Here is a 25,815-nt window from a genome sequence, read left to right as displayed (position 1 = left end):
AATACCTTACATATGATCTATTTCTGCATATTCAAAGTATTTTCTCATCTCAATCATCCTTACAAGATGCCCACATTATTATGCCCAATATTGCACATGGTGGGGTGGTGGTGCACTGAGGCTGAAACAATCATGGCTTTAAAGGTCGCAATCCTATATATCAGGGATAGCCAACATGGTGCCCTCTAGATGTTGTTGGGTTACAGTTCCCATCCTCCTTAACCACTGGCCATTGTGGTTGGATCCATTGAGAGTTGGAATCCATCAACATCTGGAGGACACCACATTGAGCTAACCCTAATATAAACACTTCCCAAGAAGTAAGTCCCATTTAACTCACTGGCGGTTACCTCTGAATAGACATGCACAGGGTTGTATTGTAAGCTAATCAGTGAATGTGTGGCTCAGGTAAGAGTTGAACCAAGGATTCCCTGGCTTCTGTCACCAAGCTACATCAATCTCTCGTTGGGTCATCTTTGGTGCAGAATGCTTTCACCAGACGTGTGAATTGGCACTGAGCCACCCCCCCTTTAAGATTAAGACATATTAACAATAAGATTTGCTGACAGAAAAGTTTTATATTATGGGAAGATGCCTTACTGTTGTGTAGAATATAAACGGTCTTGTAGATTTACATGGACGTTCCTTATTATTTTAGCAAAGTGTAGATGAGACATTAATGTCATCTTGAAGAAGTTTCAGCTTTTGAGATCAAGAGCAGCAGAAAAAGATTTCCAGTTGTTGGGAATCTGAGATTTTAGCAATTTCTATTTATATAATATTTACCACTAGCTGAGGAAAAAGCCCCTTCTCCTGCCAATATCAGGGGAAAATGTCTACATAAATTAAGGCCTAGAACTACTTTGGTTTAGAATTTGTAACAAATCTTCTGGGAACTTAGAAACCTTGTTGTTTTGTGGCATTCCTTCCATCCCCTAATATGCTCTAATGAATGATATTGAAAGATAAGAAATGTCTGTTTCTGAAAACAGCTGGCCTGGGTTTGGTTCTTTGGAAGTACATTATAAAGTCCTGGTTTAAAACCAAGAAGTTAATAGGAATGCTTCCAAATCAGTTATATCCTTCTGATATTAATTAAACTAGTTTATATCTAGAAGGAAGGTAAAACTGTAACCAGTACAAAATTACTTGATAGCCACTGTTGCATTTCCAAATACAATGTAAGCATTTAACACCTCAGTTGGCAACAACGTTAGTTTGGTTTTAGCTGAATTAGCTCTGCTGACTTCAGCAAGACAATCCATTTTAATCCAAGTACTTTGGTTTAATTCCGTTGTGGACTATGCTGGTAGAATCTGGGACCTCATCCTAAATATATGTTGCTGCAAGTGAACTCTAAGGCTCCAACTACATAGATGTACATTGGTTGCCTCCCATTATGTAAGCACATATTTTGGGTCATGCTTCTCCTGTTCCTATCCTACAGCAACCCACCCTAACCCTCTGAACAGGCCTTTGGACATATCCAGTGGGGCACAGGAGGGTGAGAGGAAAGAGTTGTTTCATAAGCTGCTTTCCACTCATGTAACTGTTGGATACAACCAATTCTTTCTTGCATTTTCATTTGTTGAAGAAAGCCACACATATTGGGTTGGATCCTAAGAGTTATGAGCAGACATTTTTCCCGTGGAAGACAACTTTCCCATCTTCTCCATCCTACTGCAGCCCTCTGAAAAGTTGGGACTTTTCCAGATCTATTTATTCCACATTCATCCTGATTTGGAGGTTAGATTATATCCAGTCTTCATTGAGCATTCATTCTGATTTCTTTATGGGATGGCTATATCACAATGAACATTTATCCTAAATTAATTGTGGTTTGCTTGCGGGACATTTTATACATCTTTCCTCTAGTCATTCACTTATCCCACACTTTTCAGTGCATTTTCCATTAAGTTTCCAAACCTCAAGGAGTCCCATTCTTTTTTTCTTCTTCAAGCGGATTAGAGCAACAGAACCCATTAATTCACTTTAATTGCACAATTCTAGGCTGTGTACACACCAGACTTTTAAAGTGCATTTAAAGTACATTGTGTGTGTATAGCTCAAGCCGAGATGGAGGGAAGTCAATTAGTGTTTTAGAGTTGATCTGTTTTGGTTTTTTTTGCTATATGTGTTGTCTTTGGTTCTTTTTTTTGTATTCTTTTTTGTCTTGTTTCTTAATACTTTTATGTTTTTCGCTGTAAAGAACTCAATAAAAAGATTTTTTTTTATTTTAAAAAAAGGACATTTCCCCCACCCAAAGCGGGCACTTTAGTTTGTTAAGGGTGCTGGGAACTGGAGCTCTGTGAGGGGCTAAACCAGGTTTCCTCAAACTTGGCCCTCCAGATGTTTTTGGCCTACAACTCCCATGATCCCTAGCTAGCAGGACCAGTGGTCAGGGATTATGGGAATTATAGTCTCAAAACATCTGGAGGGCCGGGTTTGAGGAAGCCTGGGCTAAACCACAGTTCCCCAGATTCTTCTTGTTTTGAGGGGTGAAAAAAATGCTTCACATCTATGTGCTTGAATCTCTTCCATGCAATGCTGACCGTTTTGAGCCATTCTTAGTGTGGGATGTGGCTGCATCTTGAGAAAGGAATTGAGATAAATCAGGGGCACCCCCTTGTATGCGTAGAGTCTACTTCCCACTCTCACAAGAGGCCCTTTGGAGTCAACCCAACGACTGCATATATAGCACACACTGAGAAGATTAGTATAATCCATGACAAAAAGAAAAAACACCAGCGCTCTTCAGACTAATTAGACCTCTTATACATTACTATTTTCTGACAGTAGTTAGAACTCCAGCTGTATGCCACCAGTCGAGTTAACTCCTTTGAGGAGTGTTGACATGACCAAGAACTGTGGTGGATATCAGCAATCATTATAACTACTGCGCTGAACGGGAACGTGTCATATCGCTGAAAGGGAATCCCACAATATGCATGTCTAATATTAACTCCCTTGAGAATGAGGTGCAGCAGTATATCAAGAGGATTTATAGTTCCCTTAATTGATTCTTCACAGTGATAAGAGACAACTATTTTTTTTTTAAAAAAGAATGCCATTACTGATATTTGGTTCTATAGGTAGGGCCTGGAGGAGATGTCCACATAAGCAGTGTCTGAAAGTATCAGGGAAGACTATTGTTGGATGGGAAGGACTGATGTGATTGTTTCCAACAATTAACATGAGAACAGGAGGGGCTATGCTGCGAAGAAGCAGCTCTTGTGTTGCAGGAGTATGTACGAATGTGGCCTAAATGAAGGAAGATTGGAACTGTGCATGAAGCATGCCAAATCATGCACTAACATGACTTCTCAGTGGTGCCTAAAAACTGATTTAAAGACACTGTTCTTGCATTGTTCTTTCTTGGATTCACACCACTCCAGAAACCTGCATTGCAAGGGTTGCACTACATGACTTTTGGGGTCCCTTCCCACTTTCAGCTCTATGATTCTGTGAAACTATATAAAGAATTGCTTGCTTCCCCTCCCTTCAAAATTCACTGCATGTAAAATGATATACAATGGATAGGTTTCGAATATCCATCCATTTTGGTGAAACAAGTTGGAGAAGAGTCTTTAAATGCTGCTTCAATCATGTGGAATGTCACCACCATATAGAAACAATTTTTCCACATATGAGGAGTTTGAAGAATAATAATAATAAATAATTTATACCTCACCCATCTGACTGGGCCTCCCCAGCCGCTCTGGGCAGCCTCCAACAAAATATTAAAATACAGTAATGCATCAAACATTAAAAGCTTCCCCAAACAGGGCTGCCTTCAGATGTCTTCTAAAAGTCTGGTAGTTGTTGTTCTCTTTTACATCTGGTGGGATGGCCTTCCACAGGGTGGGTGCCACTACCGAGAAGGACCTCTGCCTGGTTCCCTGCAACTTGGCTTCTCACAGTGAGGGAAATGTCAGAAGACCCTCGGTGCTGGACCTCAGTATCCGGGTAGAATGATGGGGGTGGAACATTTGGATCAACCCTAATCATCCTCAGTTTGCTCTTTTGTTTTCATACTGGAGTTCCTGACCCTTGGTTTCTGCACTGGTTCTTTTCAGCCAACACTCACATTCTATCCTCCTAACTGGTTTCTCTTCTCTTTTTACCTTCATTGTCCACTTCATAGATTTACTTTCAAATGCCTCCAAGGTCTCCCTCCTTTATAGATAAAACTTCTCCTCTTTCTCCATATAGTCTTCCTTGGACCTATTCCTCTATGGGAGGGATGTGGAAGCTGTGGCCCTCTGGATGTTGGATTCCAGCTTCCACCAGCCCCACCCAGCATGACCAATGGTCAGGGATGATGGGAGTTGTAGTCCAACAACAGCTAAAGGGACATCCCTGTTCTATGGCTATCAAGTTTTTGTTGTTGTTGTTAAACTACTGTATTCCATGCCTAGCTCCCTTTCCCCTTAAGCTTCATCCAATTGGAATGCCCTTCCACCTGACACCCGACTCTCTTTCTCTGTTACTGCACTGTCAAGTATTTCAAGACACGGCTCTTTTCACTGGCTTTTCTCTGTTAGCAAAGTCACTTAAATAACACAGATGGAGTCCAGAGAGAAAAGAAATACTGATTACACTTTACTAAGGAAACTGAATAAAAACAGAGAAAGAAACAGACAGGTTTCCTCTATTTTTTACCTCCTGCCCTGTACATAGCAGGTAGATATTCAGTTAAACATACAGAGCAAAACTCCCTCAGAACTACACAGACAATTAGAGCACATGCAACTTCAATAAACATGCTACTCAGCTGGGTTGCTGAATAACATCTCCCCCTTCCGTCACTTGGCTAATTGATGCCAGCACTAACAGAATTACCCCTTTAATTCCACATAGAATAATCTCTGCTGTTGTTCTTCAGAAACTTTCAACTAATGCTGGTTTCCTTTCACTCCATTGTTCTTCCCTCCCTAACGTGTCTTGTCTTTACATGAAAGGGAGGCCTACTTTATTCTTAACTTTTGAACTTCTAGGTCTTTGAATATAAATATTATTTATATTTATGTGCCTCTTTGTTGTCTATTTTGACTGATTTGCACTTTGACAATAATAAAAGCAATATTAAAAATAAAATTTCTAATATATGGAAAAACTGCACAAAGGCACATTGGCTAACCATTATATTAAGCTGCAAAGGTAACATATGAAATGCAGTTTCATTGTAATGGCAATTAAAATCTGCTGAAGAAATGGTTTTGCATAATTTTCAAACGACAAAAGAGGCGGCTGCCTGAAACAGTAGCACATTCTTCCTGAGCATGTAGTACGTGTTACAGCACGACTATGTGCTTCTATTGCTCACTCTTTATTCTGCAAATAATTGGTAATTATACATTGTCTGGAGCTATAAGCACTGTTAATTTATCATTGTCAAAGAGGGATTTGAAAGATTGAGCTATTTGTAAAATGTAGTTGGCAGTATTATAAACTAATGTCTCAGGAATCATCAGGGTGTTTTATTTATTTATTTTAAAGTCCTCATTTCCTTAGGAAATGACAGTATGCAAAGCTGTAACTTTTCTGTTTCCACTGCAGAATTGCCTCTTATTGGTGTTTCAGTAAAGCTGCAATTGCCTACATGAGTTTCAGTTAATGTGGTCTGAGGTTGTGGACAAAATTCTTGTAGCTTCCAGTTCTATGAGATTTGTTCAACCTGGCTAGTTTTACCATGCCGGGAGAGTTCAGGAAGAACTTATTGAATCCTTTCAAAAGGAGAGATTTACTTTTTAGGGATACTTGATAGATCACAGGTTCTTGTCAAATACTGGTCAAACAGGACTTTTCTTCCACTGTTGTTGGGGTTTTATGGAGGGTTAGGGGAGGTGCCAGAACTCACCATGAACACCTCCCTTGTTTTCTTGGAATGGCAATGGCACCCACCTGAGAGGTGCAGGAACTGAGTTCCGGTGAGTTCTGGCTGAAAAAGCCCCGACTTAAATGTTTGCAAATGTGTGCTTCTGAATGATACTTTGCAAAATGTTGTAGGATCAATTGTCCTTTGTTTTAATTGTTTTCATTATTAGTCAATAATTCTTACTATTTCAATTATTATTATTCATTGTTATTTGGTCTATTATTACTTATGATAAAGTTCCTTTGTCCTAGTTAGCCTCTTGGCTCACATAAATAATGTGAATAACATTGATAACATTGGAATGGCTGTTATATACTGAATTTCTGCACAAAGTCCCAATACCTAGGGTAGCTGTATATTGGTTTGTGTGTTTCTGTGTGAAAAACTAGAATTTACTTTTATGTGTGTATTCTTTTTTAAAATGTTCATAACAAAAATACAGTTTAAGTACATTTTTCTGTGTGCACTGCATGTACATGTATTTGCATGTAGGCAATATTTACATAAATTTTGCAACCTGAATAACATTCTTTTGTTATTAAACAAAGTTATGCCGGTTAAATTGTGGTCTTGGCTAAACACCATGGCCAAATTTTCATATCCCACTTGCCAGAATTGATTTATGACTTGCTAGCTAGTTTTCTGATGATTTTGGAGGGGGATGGTTCGCTCAATTACAAATGCACCCCTCCACTGTTTGCCATTCATAGCTGCATGTGAAAAATTGATCCAGATGTGAAGGAAAGTGATCCATCATGTAGCTAAAGGATTGCCAATGAGGAGTAGCACAGAGGATCCCTCATTTCCCACAAATGGCTATGCATGTTTTGCAAAATGGAGGTAATGTTGTCCTAATACCAGGAAATAATGGTGTCCCCCAGTAGCATTTTTAGCAGTGGTTACTCATAGTAACAAAGTACCAATGCTTTTAGCCACAGCATGAGGCAGCATACTTCAGTTGTCCTGGCAGCTTCTTCCTTTGTCGGTTATTAAAGTGATCCTTTATGAATGAAAACAGTGATAATAAAAAGGAGAAAATGTGCATCATGCTGTGAACAATTTCCTGCCGCTCTGACTGATCTACTTCAATAGCCCTTGCAGTTGTGGCTATTTGCTTTGAAAGTTATGAATGCAGAACTTATGAGCTCACCATGGTGACCTTTTCATGTTCTCTCTGTTAATGCCCAGAAGCTGAGTGTTTTATTTCGTATCCGAAAAAAACTGTAACCTTTGGGTAATAATGTAAGGGAAAATCAGAGTACAGAGAGAAAATTAGCTGCTTGCTAACTATATAGAATGCCTGTCTTGCACCTTTTCATCTGAGAAGCATTCAAATCATACTTTTGTGTCAACACATAAAATGGTATTTGGGAAGAAAGCAGTGGGAGTGAACTTCAACCCAGTAAACAGCTTGTTTTAAGCAAAGTTCTTGTTTCTAAGCCTGTCAAGTCCCGCTTATGAAACATATATACTACTTTGCGACTTTAGCTCACAAGGCAGTGTGCATAAAACATTTAATGCAACTCACAAAAACAATTAAAAACCAAGTTTTGTGTTCTTTTGGTTGCCAACAAATCTGGATCTAAGATAAATTGCTTCACACTTCACCCATCTAACGAATATTGTTATCAATTATTATTAATCAGTTCATATCTACACCACTTTATATTTTTAAGAAAAAGTCTCAAAGTGGTTTGCAGCACATTAAATAGAACATGACTGGAGAAAGTCAGATATAAGGTATACTGTCAAGGCAACACAATAAACAGAGAATTAAAATATTATCTTAAAGATTACAAAATAAAACATTACTAAAGGAAGTCAAATATAAAAATGCACATTTTAAACAGAAACAGAAACAAGAGAATTAAATAGTATACTATGCGCAGAACATATCTGCTGCTTTTGCTGCCAGTCCTGCCAATTGTAGTTCATAGCTCGGGCTCTATGACTTGGGTCTGCATTAAGAGTCAGCCAAGATAGTCACTGGCTTCTTTAACAGCCACAGTTTTTGTAGCTGGGGCCACTTCCAGACCAGGTTTTATTATTAGTAGTACAGTATTAGTATTAGACTTTATATACTGCCCTATAGCCGGAGGTCTCAGGGTGGTTCACAGAACAAAATCAATATATAAAACCACAAAATATATAATCAAAATAAAAACATCAACCCAATACCCCCCCTCCAACCCCCCCCACCACATTTTAAAAGGACATAGGATATAAAAAGGTCTGCAAGGCAGGAAGAACTCACAGCCCAGGTGGTCTACCATACCTGGGAAGATGATTCACTGAAATGAACATGCCCCTCTTTCCCTTTCTTATACTTCTGAAAACCTTCAACCTTCCTCGTGCCTGTTGATGCCACCTTCTTCCTGTGTGTGGAAAGTGCCATTTTGGCTATGTAATGATAGGCACTCAGGCAACGAGTTTGCTATTAGTATGCATGATGATAATAATTCCCTGCATGGTCAGTGGACCTAGCACTATTGACTTAGAAGCCATTTACCACCATCACTTGTGCAGTACGTTTACTTGGAAGTAAGAGCTAGTGTGCTCAGGACCATTTTCATGTTAAGTATCTATAGGAATGTAACTCTCTGTGTTTGTACTACAAAACATAGATTTGATATTGCCTCCAACCACTTTCCTAACCTTTGATGTTTTTCTTTTTCGAAAGCTGCTTTCCAAAGACAGATGTTGCTTATAAAGCTGAACTCTTATCAGGCCATCAGCCAAATCAGAAAGAGATAATCATTGCAATTGTCTTCCTCCTTGGAGTGAGCCTCTTGATTTTTAAAAAGTGAGTTTGTGCATTCCTAAGAAAACTGATGGGGATGATCAACACATATATGAGAAGTGGGGGGGGGGGTAAATAAAATCATTTTGATATGTGTAATCTGGTGGTGACTTTTCTAGGACACAGAAGGTGTCCCTGTTGTTCAGAGAGACTAACTTTGGCAGTTACATAGTAATAGTTTGCCTTTTATTAGACAGGTATTAAATGTAAGGATGGGAAAACCTGCTCTTTTATATGAATTGGTTGATGAGTCAGTAAAAAACCCAATATCTACTATTTTCTAAATTCACTTGCCCCAATTCATATTGCTTCTATATATATTTAGTCAAAAGTAAGTTTCCCACTGAATGGAATGGGGTTTCCACCCAAGTAACTGTACATGCAGCCTTGAAAAAGCCTTCCTATCTAATTATTCTGGATGTATCCAGACCCACTAGGAAGAAGGTGCTTACATTTCGGCACCTTTCAGGTCTATCTCTTTAGCTGACTTGGATTGTCTAAAGTGATTAAATGCTTATTAGCTCTACAACATCCCATTGATTCCTCCCCAACCCTCCTCCACACACATGGCCCAGAGGAAAGATCAACAGATTGTGTCTAACAAGCTGACATTCAGGCTACATTAAGCACCAGTGGTCGCTTGCATAACAGGGCTTGTCAATGATTTATAAACTGGGCAGACAGAGCACCAAGCAATTTCTTGCTCAAAACAATCAGTTACTCATTACTTCATTGTTTCAGCAAGTTTATTGTTTTACCTATAATGCTGGCCTTAAGGATGTCACTGCCCCACTTTGGCATATGCAGAGGGATACGGTTGCCTACCCCTGTCTAAATCACTCCTTCTAATAGCAAACTTGGGTGGTGAGCGTTGCCGACAGAAATGAACCCATAATGGGGCCACTAAGAAATATGAGGAAAGTATCAGTAAAAAGGTAAAGGACCCCTGGACAGTTAAGTCCAGTCAAAGGCGACTATGGGGTTGTGGCACTCATCTCGCTTTCAGGCCGAGGAAGCCGGCGTTTGTCCACAGACAGCTTTCCGGATCATGTGGCCAGCATGACTAAGCCCCTTCTGGCGGCGCAATGGAACACTGTGACGGAAACCAGAGTGCACGGAAACACCACATTCCCACCACAGCGGTACCTATTTATCTACTTGCACTGGTATGCTTTCAAACTGCTAGGTTGGCAGGAGCCGGGACAGAGCACCAGGGGCTCACCCTGTTGCATGGATTCATTCTGCCGACCTTCCGATCAGCAAGCCCAAGAGGCTCAGTAGTTTAGACCACAGTGCCACCCGCATCCCTAAAGAATCAGTATGCCTAGATGGACTCCAGGTTTTGCAGAAGTACAACAACAATCAGCCTAAGTGGCAATCCTTCCCACTCATACTGTCCAATAAACACGCTCAGTAGCCATGGAATATTGAGTGTCCTATGGAAAACCAGTTATCCAGTTTTATTCCCTGTAACAATGAAGTTACAGGGAAGCAGGCACAACTTTTAGAAGACACCTGAAGGCAGCCCTTCAGTTTATAATCGTTGATGTTTTCTTGTGTTTTTAATTTTGTTGGGAGCTGCCCAGAGTGGCTGGGGCCAACCCAGTCAGATGGGCGGCATATCAATAATAAAATACTAATACTACGGTAAGTAAAATCACCTCAGTGGTCCTAATAAGACTTGGTTTCCAGACCCTTTATCACCTTGGTCACCCTCCTCCAAACATGTTCCAGCTTGTCAATATCCTTCTTCTACAATATGTAAGTTCTTAGAAAGAAAGTATCTCTGCATTTCCAGGAAGCACCTGGAGTCTTCGCTAGCTTCAAGGTGTTTACATGTGAATTCATTGCTTATAGCATATTGTTGGAAAATTGCCTACTTAGTAAACAACCAGACGTTTAAGTAGTCTATCCTAAATATTTCTAAGGCCAGATAATGAGTGCCAGATCCCTGTTTTCCGGATAACGGCACAGATAATGCATCACATGAAATTACGGCACTCGTGTCTGTGAGTCTCTCCCCCCTCCCCAAAACCCCCCAAAATTATTTACTCGTAAAGAGTTTGAATGTGCATGTCCTGTTCTGCATCAGTATGCAGCATAAACATTCCTCGTTTCTGAACAAAGACAGAATGGGGGAGGGGGAAGAAACTTGTGGCTGCAAGACGTGCCTTATCAAAAGCCGTCTAGGCTTTTGCATTCCGTTTCCTTTCGATAAGACTCTTGTGCTGAGCTGGCCTTCGGAAACGAGCCCAAAGGGCTGCCTGCTAAGTTTACACAAGGAAGGAAGCAATCAATTTGGGGCTGTTACTGAATGAGCCCTTATCATAGTCACTTCCTCACCATTGCTTCACAAGCTAAATATGTTATGTTCAGGAACCATTTCAAAAGTGTCACTGCACTGCTCCCTGGGTTTTGTGAAAGAGAACTACTTCACGGATACCAATCATTTGCCTAGGTTGCAGGCTGAATAGAAACCCCAGACTGGGACTGCAAACGCCTCAAGCAGCACATCTTTGGGAAATAGTGTTGTGGGTAGAGTCCATCTTATGTTCTCTCAGAATTCTGCTCCCTTAACATGGATGCAGGCGGTTCTACGGTTTGCTTGTTTCTCCCTTTCGATCCACTTTGGAAGACAATACTTTGAAAAGACGCCATTAACCAAGGCTTTCAATTTCAGTTTCTTTTACTTTCTCATCTTTCCAGTCCGAAGTTCAGTTTTCCACACTTACATAAGAGTTTGTGATTTTTTTAAAAGTCCTCTTCAGCATTTTAGTGCAAATTGCTCCCAATATACACATTTTTGCAAAGCATTTTCCCTAATATAATGCATATTTGTGTATCATTTTCATGAATATTTTCATTTTAAGCCACACCTCATTCTTGTACATGATTTTTTTTTTGCATGTATCAGTTGGCAGGAGAGAAGTATGAATTATGAAGGATGGCTGTGGGCCATGTATTGTTTTAAAAAGTGCAAATTAGGTCATTTTTCCTTTAAATGCAAACTGATGCAAATTTCTCCCCCAGTTGGAAGTAAAGGCCACTGAAAACTTGCTTCTGAGTAAAAAAAAAATGAAAGAAAACAAAGAATTGAAAAGGTAAACCATAAAACATCATGGTCTGGAAGGACAAAAGTACAGTGCAGCTCCAACAAATAATAAATATTGATTCATATAAGGATTCCCTTTAAAAATAACACACACACACACACACACACATTAGTATTCTCCACCTGGTGAGTTATATTATTGAAAATAATAGTTATATAAAGTTATATAAAGTCTTAGTTGTTGTTTTTTAATTAATTGGTTTCAATGAACAGTTTACCCTCTCCAGATTTGCTTGGGGGTTGAACACAGTGAAATTTCCAGGTGAATCATTATGCACAAGAATTACTATATTCTACAGCTGTAAGACATGAGAACCTCTTGCCGTGTGGATTCTCCAGAGAGTCCACTTCAGTGCCAGCAAATACTGGAACGTGTGTTGCTGGCATTGGAGATTGTTCATGTGATTGTGGCAATCCACAAGGTAAAAAGGTGTGCATATTACAACCACTGCGTGGAGCAACCACCTTTAGGGAAGGGTTTCTCGTGGTATCTATGTGATATGCATAATCCAAAAATGGGTTCTGCATTAGGTCTGGGATGGTATAGAAACACTGCACTTCTTCACTTCTCAGATCAGTTTACATGAATGGGCTTCTCAGCATGTGATAGACCAAAGTGATTCTGATGGGGTGGCACGTAGGTGACCCGTAATAATATTATATTTTATGTTGCTTTTAGTTGGGAGATGCTGGTGCTTTTAAAACAATGAAAGAACTACTGCATAATGAAGATAGTATAACATGTGCACTTCCATTTAGTCTTTAGTAAAAACATCCTAAGGGTCCTGGAAATAGAATCCTAACAAATTCAGCTCCCAGTATATTAAGAATTTAAGTAGTGGCCACACCAAGTTTTATATGTCACCATAGCGAAGCCTGATAAAATAATGGAGATTACAATGGTTATCATTTCAGATGTGATGGCATATTTCTTTAAAAAGCGTGCACAAAAATAAGCAACCAACTGTATAGAAACATACACAAATAGAAAAACCAGGGGTTCAGGCCAGCATACAAAGACAAAATATATGGCAAGTAAAGTACAACAAATGTACATGGCAGGTACATTGTGATGAATCTATTTGTTGTACTTTGTATGCTGGCCTGAACCCCTGTTTTTTTCTGCTTGTGCATCATAAAAAAGTGTGTCAGGCACTGAATATATTATAAGCTTTCTCACATCATTCCAATGGATAAACGGCTTTGAAAAAACCAACTAGCAAATTCTGTGAATTGTGCAAAAAACTATGAGGATTTAAAAACCTTTGGCGTAAACAAATCCCAGTGCAGAATAAAATGGTCACAATGAAATCCTAAACAAGTTCAACTTATCCCCTCTGCAAACTCCCAACTTTCAAATGAACAGAGAAAACGTTTTGACTGAAAATGAACCAACTCTAATTCAGGAGGTAGTTAAAGCAATTAAAACAATCTCACTGTGTAAGAGTTGCCAGTTTTCTGAGATAAAAGAGCCAATAATTACACACTTGCATATGTTAATTGTTAGCAAAGCATCCAAATTTAAAATGGGTCATTGCTTGACAGTTTTTTTTTAATAAAAAAATTAAGCACGCATATTTTAAAATGGGCTCAGTGGCAAGCCCAAACGTACACTATATAGCTTTGTGGACGGGTTGTGTGTTTATGTGCAGCAAGCATAATAGAAGATGGGACTAGCTGGTGCACACATTCTGATAATAGAGGGCGGCCAATGGCAAGGAGGTAGGAAGCTAATTTTTTTACTTGTGCTGTTTTTCTGTCTTTGTTGACTGGTGAGTTGACTGGTGAGTTGGTTTTTGTTTTGTGTTATTTCTTATTGTATTCCACCCTTAGCACTGGAATGACTGAAATAAGGATTGTTTAAAAAAACAACAACAGCAGTGTCAAAATGTTGCCACAACATCCACTGACCCCTGTGGGAAATGGGATGCTGAACCAGATATTCCCCTAGTCTGATCGAAAAGGGTATTTCTTATTGCCTTTGTACTTAAATATGAAGTTGATTTCCTTGAGCTCATTGTCTAATATATAATAAATGCATGCCATGTATTTTGAGGTGCGTCTGTCACTGATGCACCTTGACATGACTTGCAGTCTGCTTGCGGAAAGATATAATTTGCCTTGTTCATTGACTTTCACTAACTGCTAGGAACGGCGTGAAAGTCTGACATCATTCCTTTTCTGAAATCTCCTACAGTTCCATGCTTTCTCTTTGCACTTTGTTGTTAAAAGAACGACCCACCTTCTCCCACCTGCAGTCGTCTTGTAACAGCAGATTTAAGTGGCAGTGATCTTTGACGAGTGCCAACCCCACTATTACCATGTGAATTCAGGACTGCAGGAAACAGTGCTGGAGTTATGGGAGTATTGCGTGACAAGAGAAGGGTGTTGTTTGAAATGCGCACTAAGTGGTGCCAATCCACCTGCCCTGCAGGGCATCAGCTGCCACTGGGTAAAAATACATGTCCTAAACAACATTTCTGGGGGTGAAAAAAATAAAATAAGCAGTTGGAATCTGTTAAATAAGATCAGCACACAATCATAGAAAGATTTAAAAAATCATAAAGCGTATCTCTGTGTATGGATGTGTGCCGGAGATAGAAAGGTTCCATTCTTTCAATAAAAACATATGGTTTTTATTAAGAACAAACATTTGGAAGCAGGTGGAGATCACTGTGTACCCAGCCCAACCTTCAGGCTTCTTAAGTGCTTTGAAAAGATTCTGGGCAGAATTCAGTTTCTGGCATTCAAGCCTCCATTTTATTGTCTTGAAAACTGTTTTAACTCTTTTAGGGAATGTTTTATCATATTGGTTCCGCAGAAGCCCAAAGTCATATAGATTTGATTACTTCCTGAACAGGTTTTTAATTTTTTTTTACCTTTATGTTTCAACTTGATATATATATTTTGTTTGCACTTGTACGCCCTAGGGGCTCAGGGCACCTTGAAATCTTTGAAATTATTAATAATGAAAAGATAGGGGGGAAATATTATGGACCTATCGTGAACATGGGGCACATCCAGCTATACCTGTGACTGAATATTCTGGGCAAAATCAACAGAGGGAATGTCGCTTCTAGGGCCAATTATCTGGGCATGTTGCAGTTTGCCCCAGACAAGTGCACAGTGGGCTGCCTTATTCTCCCCCTCCCCCTTTTTAATGCTTTATTAATGTTAAAAAGAAACAATGAAAAAAAGTTAAAAAGAAAAAACAAACAAAAAATTTATCCAGAAAAAAAAACAGTAGTATTTGTTACCTTGGATCACAATAAATTCTTCTTACATCTATTTAGACTTCCCGTCACCCTATCATGTATCTACCACTTAGTCCATCTAGTGCACTATTCATTCTCTTTTATTAATTTTCATTAATGATTTCTTTTCCTATTATTATCCATCATACCACAGATGTCATTCAAGGCCTGCCATTGACATCATGTTATTACAATGTTCCTTAAGGTATTTTTTTTGTACATGTCCCATTCTTTCATAAATGTTTGATCAGTATGACCTCTCAGTTTCCCTGTCATTTTTGAGCAACTTGGCATATTCTAGCAGTTTACTTTGCCACTCCAGTTTAGTTGGAATTTTTTCTCCTTTCCAATTTGTAGAGATTAATATTCTTGCAGCTACCGTAACTTACAATAATATTTCCCTCGCTTTTTTAGGTATATCTGGGCCTAGTATCCTCAAGAGGAAAGCCTCTGGTGGTTTGTTTTTTTTTATGAAGGAGACCTTAATCATCTTTTTGAGCTCGTTATAAATTACACTCCCAAAATCCTTTATTTTCTTACAGTTCCACCACATATGTAGCATTGAACCTTCTGCTTCCCCACATCTCCAACATTTACTTGAGGTATTTTTATACATTTTAGATAGTTTTAGTGGCGTTAAGTACCAGTGGAATTGCATCTTCATAAATTTTTCTTTCAAAGTGTAACATGTGGTAAACTTGGTAAATCTACCTTCCATAGTTTCCCCCAGGCATCCATAGGGATGTTGCAACCTAAACCTTGAGCCCATTTAACCATTACTGATTTTACCTCCGCCACTTTGACTTTCCAGTTAAGGAGTCATTGGTACATTTTGGAGAGTGTTTTCCCTTTAGAGTTAATCAGTTCTTTTTCCAATCTGTAGGGTTCTGTTGTAAAGCCTTTTTTTGGTCAAGTTTAAATATCTCATGATGTTGGTGATATTGTAACCAACCTGACAGGTGTACCCAGATTTCTTCCATTTTTTTTAGTTTCAACTGATTTTCTTTCTCTTTTAACAGTACTTTGTATGTCGGCCAATTCACTTGCATATTTTTCTTCTTCATTGCCATTGCTTCAAGGGGAGATATCCACCATGGAGTATCTTGACCTTGTTATAGCCTAAGTAGGCATGCCAGCCATAACTATTGTCATGATAGTTATGTGGTCTGTGTTTTGTAATATACACCATTCCCTGATCCAGAAGAAGCAGGTCGCCTCATAGTAGAGTTTCAGATCCCCCTTTCTTTGATATCAATTAATAATTTATGTTTAATCCTAGGCTTTCCCCCCCACCAGATGTATCTAGATATGTCTTGTTGTCTATCACTGAGGCAACCTGTTCCCCTGATCACAGGAACTGTCTGAAATAGGAAAAGCATTTTGGGTCAAGACATTCATTTTAATGGTGGGTATTCTCTCCCAGAAAGATAAGTTTAATCTGCTCCATATTTCTAGATTTCTTTTAATCTCCATCCAGGTCTCAATGTAGTTATCTCGAAATAGGTTAATATTTTTCACCAAGATCCATAGTCCCAAATATTTTGCGTTTTCCCAGATCTTCAAATTTGAGGCTTTTTCTAGATCATCTTGGTCCTGTGTTGTTAAATTCTTGATCAAGAGCCTTGTTTTAGAGCTATTTAGTTTGAACCTGGCCACCTGCCCAAAAGTCTTGATTATTTCTAATACCTTTAATAAACTTTCTTTTGGGTTCTCTGTCATAATAATACGGTCATCGGCAAATGCCTTTAATTTGTATGCTTTCTCCCCTAGTGTTATTCCTTTTATAGTTTTGTCTTCCCTTATTTATTCATTCAGCACTTCCATTACCAGAATGCTTTATTCTGAGTCGGATACTTCCTTACAAGTTTTTATTTTTCTTCCCCTTTAAGGTAAAGGTAAAGGTACCCCTGCCCGTACGGGCCAGTCTTGCCAGACTCTAGGGTTGTGCGCCCATCTCACTCGAGGCCGGGGGCCAGCGCTGTCCGAAGACACTTCCGGGTCACGTGGCCAGCGTGACATCGCTGCTCTGGCGAACCAGAGCCGCACACGGAAACGCCGTTTACCTTCCCGCTTGTAAGCGGTCCCTATTTATCTACTTGCACCCGGGGGTGCTTTCGAACTGCTAGGTTGGCAGGCGCTGGGACCGAACGACGGGAGCGCACCCCGCCGCAGGGATTCGAACCGCCGACCTTTCGATCGGCAAGCCCTAGGCGCTGAGGCTTTTACCCACAGCGCCACCTGTGTCCCTTTATTCGAGGTCAATTTTTTTTACGCAGAGACTAATCCTTTCTCAACCAACCCAAAGGCAGTGTTTAAGGACACTTATCACTTTAAGTGTTTTGTGCCTAAGTGTATCACATCAATACAAACGGGCATTTTTCATTTCATTGTGAATTAAACCAAATATACTGAACAGTGTGTGTGTTAGAATGCCACTTTGTACACAGAAAGTTACACATTTTGAATACCGTATTTTTCGCTCTATAACACGCACTCGACCATAACACGCACATAGTTTTTAGAGGAGGAAAATCCGTAGGTATGCCACCCGTAGGCATTCCCTCCATAACACGCACAGACATTTCCCCTTACTTTTTAGGAGGAAAAATGTGAGCAAAGGGGAAAGTGAGGAGGAAAAAATACGGTAACTTTCCCCTTTGCTCACATTGAAAGTCACAGGCGCCTTCACTCCTGGACTTGTATACACAGGCACTTGTATTCTCAGAGAAATTGTGTAAGGAGGGAGTTTCTGTTCCTCCAGGAACTGGATTTTATGCTTGTTGTGGAAATTACACCTCTCTCTTTATATAAGCAGAAAACATAATAGCTATAAGCTACACCCCCTTTTAACAGGCCACAAAGACATGCGAATGACATAGTCAGCTGTTGCAATATGACCCACTTACAAACCTGCTTTGTCCTGATGTTGATTACAAATCCCTTTTCCCCCCAAGCCTGCTAAAATATTTATCCCAGTTGGTATCTGTCCTGGATCTGAAATGATTTTATGCATGTGTTGTTGTTTTAAACTGTTTTTATATTTATCGTTCTTTACAAACAAATGTTTTTATATGCAGTTGTTTTTAACTGTTTTTATATGTAACTCTTTTATTGTAAATTATTTTGAGATGTCTCATGGGAAGCAATTAATAATAATAATAATAATAATAATAATAATAATAATACTGAAATTTTATGACAAAGACGTGGAATGTTGCTATCTGGCATGCCTTGCAAAGTCCAATGTACTTCTTCATATATTTGGGACTTGCAGAGTGAATTACAGAGTTGGAGGAGTCCTCAAATATCATCTAGCCCAATTCCTTTGCTCAGGTCAGGATATATATTAATACAGCATCCCTGATCAGCTTAAAAAAAATATTTAATGAAGGTCCACCACCTTCTGAAGCAGCCTGTTCAGCTATCAAACATCTTGAACCATCAGCAAGTTCTCTCCAATGTTTAGTCCCACCCTTTTTCTTTCCTTTTCAACATGTTAGTTTGGGCCCCATTCTCTGGAACAACAGAAGTTTGCTCTATCAAGTATGTGGCATCCCTTCAGCTTTTTGAATATGACTGTTATGTTGCCTCTTCATCTTCTCTAGACTAAGCATATCCAACTCCTTTAACCTTTTCTTGTACGGCTTGGTCTTCAACCTGTTCGCCATTTTGCCCTCCTCTACTGATCAGTTGCCCAAGGAGATATTAGCAACCAGGTGAAAGTTGTCAAGTACTTCTGATACTTCAGTCTTAAGGAGGTGACAAACCATTGCCTCCTTCAAGGCTGATATAACATTCCCTCCTGCAACAAAGCATCAAAAGCATCTCTCTTCCACTTGCCAATCCCCTTTGGCTTGCTTTTATTAGCCAAGGGTATAGGAAGCACTTGGTGGGCTAGAATCCTTCAAGCAACTTGTCCATGAGTTGTAGTCAAGTCCTGCTTAAAGTAGACACACTCACATGCATGAACATGGTTAACAGGTCCATGAATTTCAATGGCTCTATTCTGATGAAAGCTTGGTTGGCTATATGTTGGGCTTAGTATACCATTGGGCCATAGTAATGGAAACTGAGCAAACAAGCAATGGTGCTCTAGCCCAGTGTTTCGCAAACTCTGGTCTCCAGCTATTTTGGGACTACAGTTCCCATCATCCTAGCTAGCAGGACCAGTGTTCAGGGATGATGGGAGCTGTAGTGCAAAAACAGCTTGATACCCATGTTTGGGAAACTCTGCTCTAGCTAGCCACCTCACTGGAGCTCTCCAAACTGCAGCAGCTAAATCTGAATAAATGTGAGCCATTTTACAGTAGGCTACTGAAGGCATAATCAGTAATAGCATCATTGGTCTGGGCAAGGCTTCTATCAACCTTAATATGAGCTCACCAAAAAACACCCACTTTATACTTTGAAAATGTGCACCTACTCCTTCAGAGTCTTTTCCTTTTTTTTAAAAAACACCCTGCTTGGAAAGGGGCTAGAATTACTGCAACTAGGAAAAAGATTTCACTCGTCAATTTTTTCTCTATCTAATGGCGGTCATTAAATGTCATGATGGAAGCTGTCAATGAATAAAAATGTGGAAGTGAAAGAAAAGTGAGAGCTGATGCTGACAAGTTGCGTATATACAGACTGTGCTCCTGACGAGACACAGGACTCAGCTCAGCAAATGGCTCATAAAGCTCATTTATCAACAGGACAGTAAAATAATTCCACTGCGGCAATTGTAACTGGCAAAAACTGACTCGCTCTATGCAGAGAAAGGTCTACTATGGTAAGTGGGAAGCTTGTTTGCAGTTGAGGTTGCAGACACCGCTGCAATATAATTGTACTTTATTACGGTCATTAAATAGTTAGGGTCTCTTTCCCTTGCAGCAAAGCTTCTATTGGTCCAAAAGGAGACATTCACCATGGGCTAGTTATTGTTTTTGACAGATGATAATCTTTTAAAGGTACAGGAGATTAAAGTTTCTGTGTGATGAAAAGCACACAGGGGAATAATTTGTAGCCAGTTACAAATATCGATTAGTCCTTTCTACCTACTCCAAACCATCTCAATATTTCAGGATATGCTAAATGGAGTAAAATAATGGAGCCAGTATATGCAAATCAGAGACCTGGTCAGCAGCTTCACATTTCACTGCAAAAAGAAAAGATCAATGTTCAAGATGAGATTATCACACTGCTTCTACTTGAGGAAATATAAGCAATGGGAACAGAAAACATCTTGAGCAATGGTCCCAAGCTAAAAGTTTAAAGTACTCTCGCGTTATGTTTCTGTTTCCCCCCCTGAAATCCTCATCCAAGAGAGTTGTACAGAAAAGTTAGTGATAACTGTGCTTTTTAAAACTCGCTTCCATTCATTTCAATGGGGTTAATATACTCTGGAACGGTAGTTTATTTAGACTGTTGCAACAGAAACAACAAAAATACTTGTTGCACCTTTAGACACAGCTGGAGCAACCCAAACCTTCCTTGCGCTGGGCAGGAGGGGTGAGTTGGGTAAGGTGGAGGTGTTGCTCTGTCTAGCTTCCCAGCTAAGCCAGCCTCATGCCCTACTGACCTGCCTCCACCTGCTGAATGTGGGGGCCTGCTGGTGAGACCCCAACCAGCAGAAAGCTCCAAAAGAGGGGCTGGATCTAGACACATCAAAGAAGCGATTCAGTTAAACATGTTGTAAACTCATACAGGGAAATCTGGTAGGGAAAGACGGGACTCCACAGCGCCATCTGGTGTCACAGTGTTATATTGCATATACAACAAATATAAAACACCTTTTATTTACCAATCTAGCTGAGTCCAGGGTGTTCCAAGGGCAGGGCTGAGCCAGCCTGGGACTCACTGAATCCTGAGTCAGTCTCCCATGTCTTTCTGCAATTATCTGTGTTAATGGGAGAGGATTTGCTTCAACTGCTGTTGCAGACACTGCTATAATTCTCTTCAATAGCCATTCCTCAAGGTTTCGCAGAACAAATGTTTGTAACTATGATTTGAAGACGTAAGGCTTGCCCACCCCACCCCATCCCCCGAAGAACATTTCCCTATTTCGTAAACTTAATACATTTGCTTTTTTGTACATTCATTGTGATGTCCACTGCGGAAATTCTGTTTCAGAAAGTGCGCTCTCGTTTGGCAAAAAGACATATTACCCCAACACCTCTTTGTGAAAGGTCTGTTAATAATAAAGAAAGTCATTTCATTAAAGTGGCCATATTTTGCAATAAATTCCTTTCAGAGGGAGCAGGCTAAGTTTCCTTTGGAGGGGTAGAATTCTGCACTATGTGTTCAGATTTCTATAGGCTAAATTTAATTCAGAGTGGTTTGAATTTTTTCTCCTTGTAAAAAGTTGAACCAAATATGGGAACATAAAGAAGAGCTGTCTGGTGCATCTATTCACTGATTCTTGCAGAACACACAATCACATTTCCAGAAAACTATATTTTCCATTGCCAGTTTCCATGAAACGTGTAAAATCTCCAACAACCTTTGACCACTGTACCCACGTTTCTTGTTCCACAGCACACTGAAGACTTTTTTTATTTAACTTCCGAGTTCCCATATCACTCACTTTAATAGCCCAGCCACTGATGCTTTCTCATTTATCAACTGATCATCTGTCATGCGGAAGAGCACTGTCTCTAATCCTGACACATGCCCTTCCAAGTCCACCTGGACTTTGTCACTATAGGAAGTCTCCTTGAAATGTGAATTCAACATGGGCTATCTTCCCTTAATTCTGTGCAATTTGAATGTATATGGAGTTGCAAATCTGAGAGGAGTTTTGTTTTGTTTTCACTGAGAGAAAGGCATTATCTTACCCTTTTGACCAGCTGAATATTATACATATTATACAAAGGAACTATACAATGAAGTATAAACTAGAGGTTCCTGTGATGCTGTTAAAATAACGCACAAAGATATATAGACAAATTCAGCGGAGTTTTCCCATTTTAATTCTTCACATATGTCCTTGCTAAGTCAGAATCCAGAAGTAACATTGATCAGAACAGTGATTTGCCGTGGTGTCCCCCAGTGGCAGCTGATGCCTGTTTGGTGGCAGACAGGGATGCCAACAACAGGTGGCGCTAAAGCCAATGACAGATAGAATCAATTAATATCATCGCCATCCGCCTCCCTGCCAAGTCCTATATGGGCAAAACTGTGTCTAAATAAGGGAAAGGAAGTTAATAAGCAGTGCCGCCACCTGGAATGATTATAAGTAAGAAGGGAGGCAGGTGGTAGCTGGCTGGGAGCAGACTGAGGTTGATGGGGCAGGACCCCATTTGCCATAATGGCCCAGCATCCACTCGTGTTTTCCCCAACCCCTTCAGCCTCTCCTTTGTTCCTCAGAAGACCATAGGCCAAGGATTGGGAATGATTATGTTTCATAATGGGCAAAAAGGAGACTTGTGCCTTTTGCAGAAAGGGAGGAATATCCACTTCCATTTCTTTTTCATTTCAATATTAAGGTCTTGCACAATTACCCAACTAAGAGTCACAAAGAGGTCTTGCACAAGACCTTGGCATTAAAAAAATCAAAGAAAGAAAGAGGAAAAGAAAGCAACACATCGACTATGATTGTAGTCCCTGAGATAATCCCCAATATATACCATATGGAGGCCTTGACAAGAACAGCTGGGAGGAGCGCAGAGAGAAGAAACATCATAGTGCAGGCATGGCCAAACTTGGCCCTTCAGCTGTTTTGGGACTACAACTCCCATCATCCCTGACCACTGGTTCTGTGAGCTAGGGATGATGGGAGTTGTAGTCCCAAAACAGCTGGAGGGCCAAGTTTGGCCATGCCTGTCATAGTGCACCTACAGCAACTCAACCAGAAACCTTCATCTGCCCCAGCTGCAACAAAACATGTCTCTCCCGTATCAATCTCTACAGCCACATCAGGCACTGCAAACTTCCAAGAGTTTGACTTCACCCCAAAGGCTCACTCCTCCATTGTCTCCTGAGAAAGACGTATGCCAACAACCCTGATCTTAGATATTTCTACCAACATATAGGGCATTTCTAATGCTACATTCTGCATAGGATCCACATCACTGTTGGGTGTGTTCTTTCCTAAGCACTTAGGTGAAAGCACAACAAGCCTCAGAAATGAGCTGTTTATTACCATGATAATCTGATTTTTAAATGTGTCCCTTTTTTGAACCAAGGTAAGGTAAGACTTTAATTAAAGTACCACACATCGGAAATAAAGCATATGTTAGCAGTTGCATATTAGCATGCTATGGTTTGATGTGTGTTGGCTTTCTTAATAAGACTTCAATAGATCTACTTAGATTTTTTACTTGGAATGAACATGGGATTTTTTTAAGCCGCTGAAAACCCAGTAACCGGAATGTTGTGGTTCTTGTTAAACCTATTCCCAAGAGGTGGGTGGGGGTGTGTCTGGTTAATGTCCAATGTAGCAATTAGTGACGGCTAACTTACGATGTGGCAAAGGAAGCAATACAACTAAGATAACACTAATAAACTGCACAGCTTGGTGTTCTGCAGAAACTTATTTTTATAATACAGTGAGAATATTTGTGAGTGTAATCACTTACTGTGATATGTATTTACATCTCATGGAAGTAGATATTTATCATTAAATGCACATGAAGCTAATAAACCTCTGATTTGTACAGCCAATCCCAGCAAAGAGGTCTGTTTGGTTTCCCCCTGACTCAACAAAAAGATGGCTTCAGTGATAAAATGCAAATATCTGAATTGTTAGCAAAATATTTCTTTCAGTGATGGCTGTCTTGGTGTTGAGGAGTTCTTTAACAAGCATTAGACCATGGAAATATGAACACAGACTTCACACTTTTTAACACTTTCTTGTGAGGCATATGAGCACATCGTTGCTCTCTCCAGAGAATGAATGAGGAAGCATTGCACTTGCAAGACCTTGTAGATGACCAAGTTGCAGCTTGGCCATCCACAAGGGGCTTTGCTAGATCATTTACACAAGAGGCACCAGCAAACTCAAGGTAACCCTGAGGCTTAAAGATACCCAAAAACTCTGTCTCTGAAACCCCTTTCAGAAGTCAATGGCACAGAAAGTTGTGAGACTGAGAAGGGGAAAAGGGTCGACAACCTGTTGGAAGGAGAAATGGAAAGGCTGGAAAGGGAGGGAGAGAATATAGGTCTTTCCACATTTTATACATCTATTCCATGGTCTGAATAGATAACTTCCTGTTTAATGCCGGGAAGCTACTCTTAAATGTGCCCAGGGACAGATGTGAGAGGTGTCCATAAAAATCAATGGAAAGAAAATCCAAAATTTTAAGATAATTCAGGTTGGGTATAAGCATGTCTTCTTAAAACCTGCTAATGGAGAAAAATGCCCTCAACCAAATGATAATGCAAACTGAATGTGTTCAGGATTCTGCCCATTGGGACTGACTAAACAAGGGACAAGGGGAATAGAATGGAGTGGTCGAAACTCTGAAAAGAAGTACTCCACACAGCAACAATTATGTTGCAGGGGTCCACTTATGTATTACGTAACTAAGGTTCATAGAATGACTTGAATAAGGTGGGCTTCCTATCTGTACCTCAGTGTTGGGGCCTTGTTAAGGGCTCAAAGGGCCCAAAGCTCTGGTCTCTCTTCTGGCCCCTGAATCTTCCTGCCCCTTCCTCCTCACTCTGTTTACCTACCTACCTACCTACCTATGCCAGAGGCATCCCCACCAGTGATAGTTCATGGGGAACCCCCTGAAATGAGGCATTTGTGAGGCAGGAAGGAGGCAGAACAGGGCTGGCACAGGATCCACTTGATCCTGTGCAGACCCTGCTACCATCACATGACATCAATGGGCCCAATCCAGGCCTCTTTGCTGTATTAATCTTGGGTGCTGCAAAGCAGCTTTTTCAAAGGCTGTGCACGGGAACCAATTCAGCCAGCCTTGGATTTTGGCCACATTGAGTTGCAGAAATGCTGGATAGGTCATGTTGACCCACGTAGAGTGATTTAGAGCTGTCAAAAGATGGGGCAATCGGGCAGTGGAGGGGAGGGAGAAGAAGAGGCTGGCAGCAACCTATTTGGTGGAAAGGTAGCATAGCAGTTTCACCCTACCCAGCGAGCAACTTCTGTATAAAACTGCTAAAGCCAAATTACGGTTGCAATTTATGTTTGTAACCCCTGAACCCAGTTATAAAAAAGATTAGTATAGCTGGTTCAAACATACATGCTACTTATTAACAGCTTTTAATTTTAGCTCCTCTAATGCAGCTTTTTCTTATTTTTGTAGCCCTGTGAATTGATTTTGAATAAAGCTCAAGCATTAAATACATTACCTTACAATTTCCACTCCCCGAAAAAGCATAAGAATTAGTATGGTGGATTCCCACCTGCCCTTTCCACAGAAGAAAAAAAGCTTTTAAGCAACATCTTTTTAAAGGCCTGAAAATAATTTACAGACCTAAAAAGCTTGCTTAGCATGGTGTCTCTGCATTATTACTCCACAAGCACAGTGATTTTAAAAAGCAAAACAAGAATAGGATTTTGGAATCCCCTCCCCAGTTTTGGCAATATGCTGGTGGAAATGGGAACTGAAAACAAATCGGGCTTATTCAAATGCTTTTAAGTTATTACTGATATTATCTGAAGTACTTTTTGCCACATTGTGGTTACTTTTTGTGGTACAACTTTGGTACTTTTGCCACAGTTTTAAGTCTGTGGTATTTATTTTTCTTTTAAGTATAATGGATGAATTTGTAGGTTTTTTTAAAAAAAGGACTTGGTTTAATCCAAATTGTCCATTGCCCATGTTCG

General features: G+C 40.0%; 1 protein-coding gene and 1 long non-coding RNA gene across 3 annotated transcripts in view; one reads left to right on the top strand and one right to left on the bottom strand.

The window, feature by feature from the left end:
- LOC308594782 overlaps nucleotides 1-25,815 on the bottom strand; it is a 139,118-nt gene that overhangs the window by 16,285 nt on the left and 97,018 nt on the right. The gene's annotated exons all lie outside the window — the stretch shown is intronic.
- LOC308594762 (uncharacterized protein) overlaps nucleotides 13,299-25,815 on the top strand; it is a 95,697-nt gene continuing 83,180 nt past the window's right edge. For both annotated transcript variants that reach the window (XR_014011581.1, XM_081208226.1), the window contains exon 1: nucleotides 13,299-13,512. Coding sequence is in view for 1 of the 2 variants with exons in the window: in XM_081208226.1 (XP_081064352.1) it covers nucleotides 13,458-13,512 (55 nt within the window). In the remaining variant the exon portion in view is untranslated. The remainder of the gene's footprint in view (nucleotides 13,513-25,815) is intronic.

This window comes from Podarcis bocagei (genome assembly GCF_964188305.1).
Source record: "Podarcis bocagei genome assembly, chromosome: 9".
NCBI lineage: Eukaryota > Metazoa > Chordata > Lepidosauria > Squamata > Lacertidae > Podarcis > Podarcis bocagei.
Note: the sequence above shows the minus strand (reverse complement) of the source record. Positions and strands in the feature narration are given on the sequence as shown.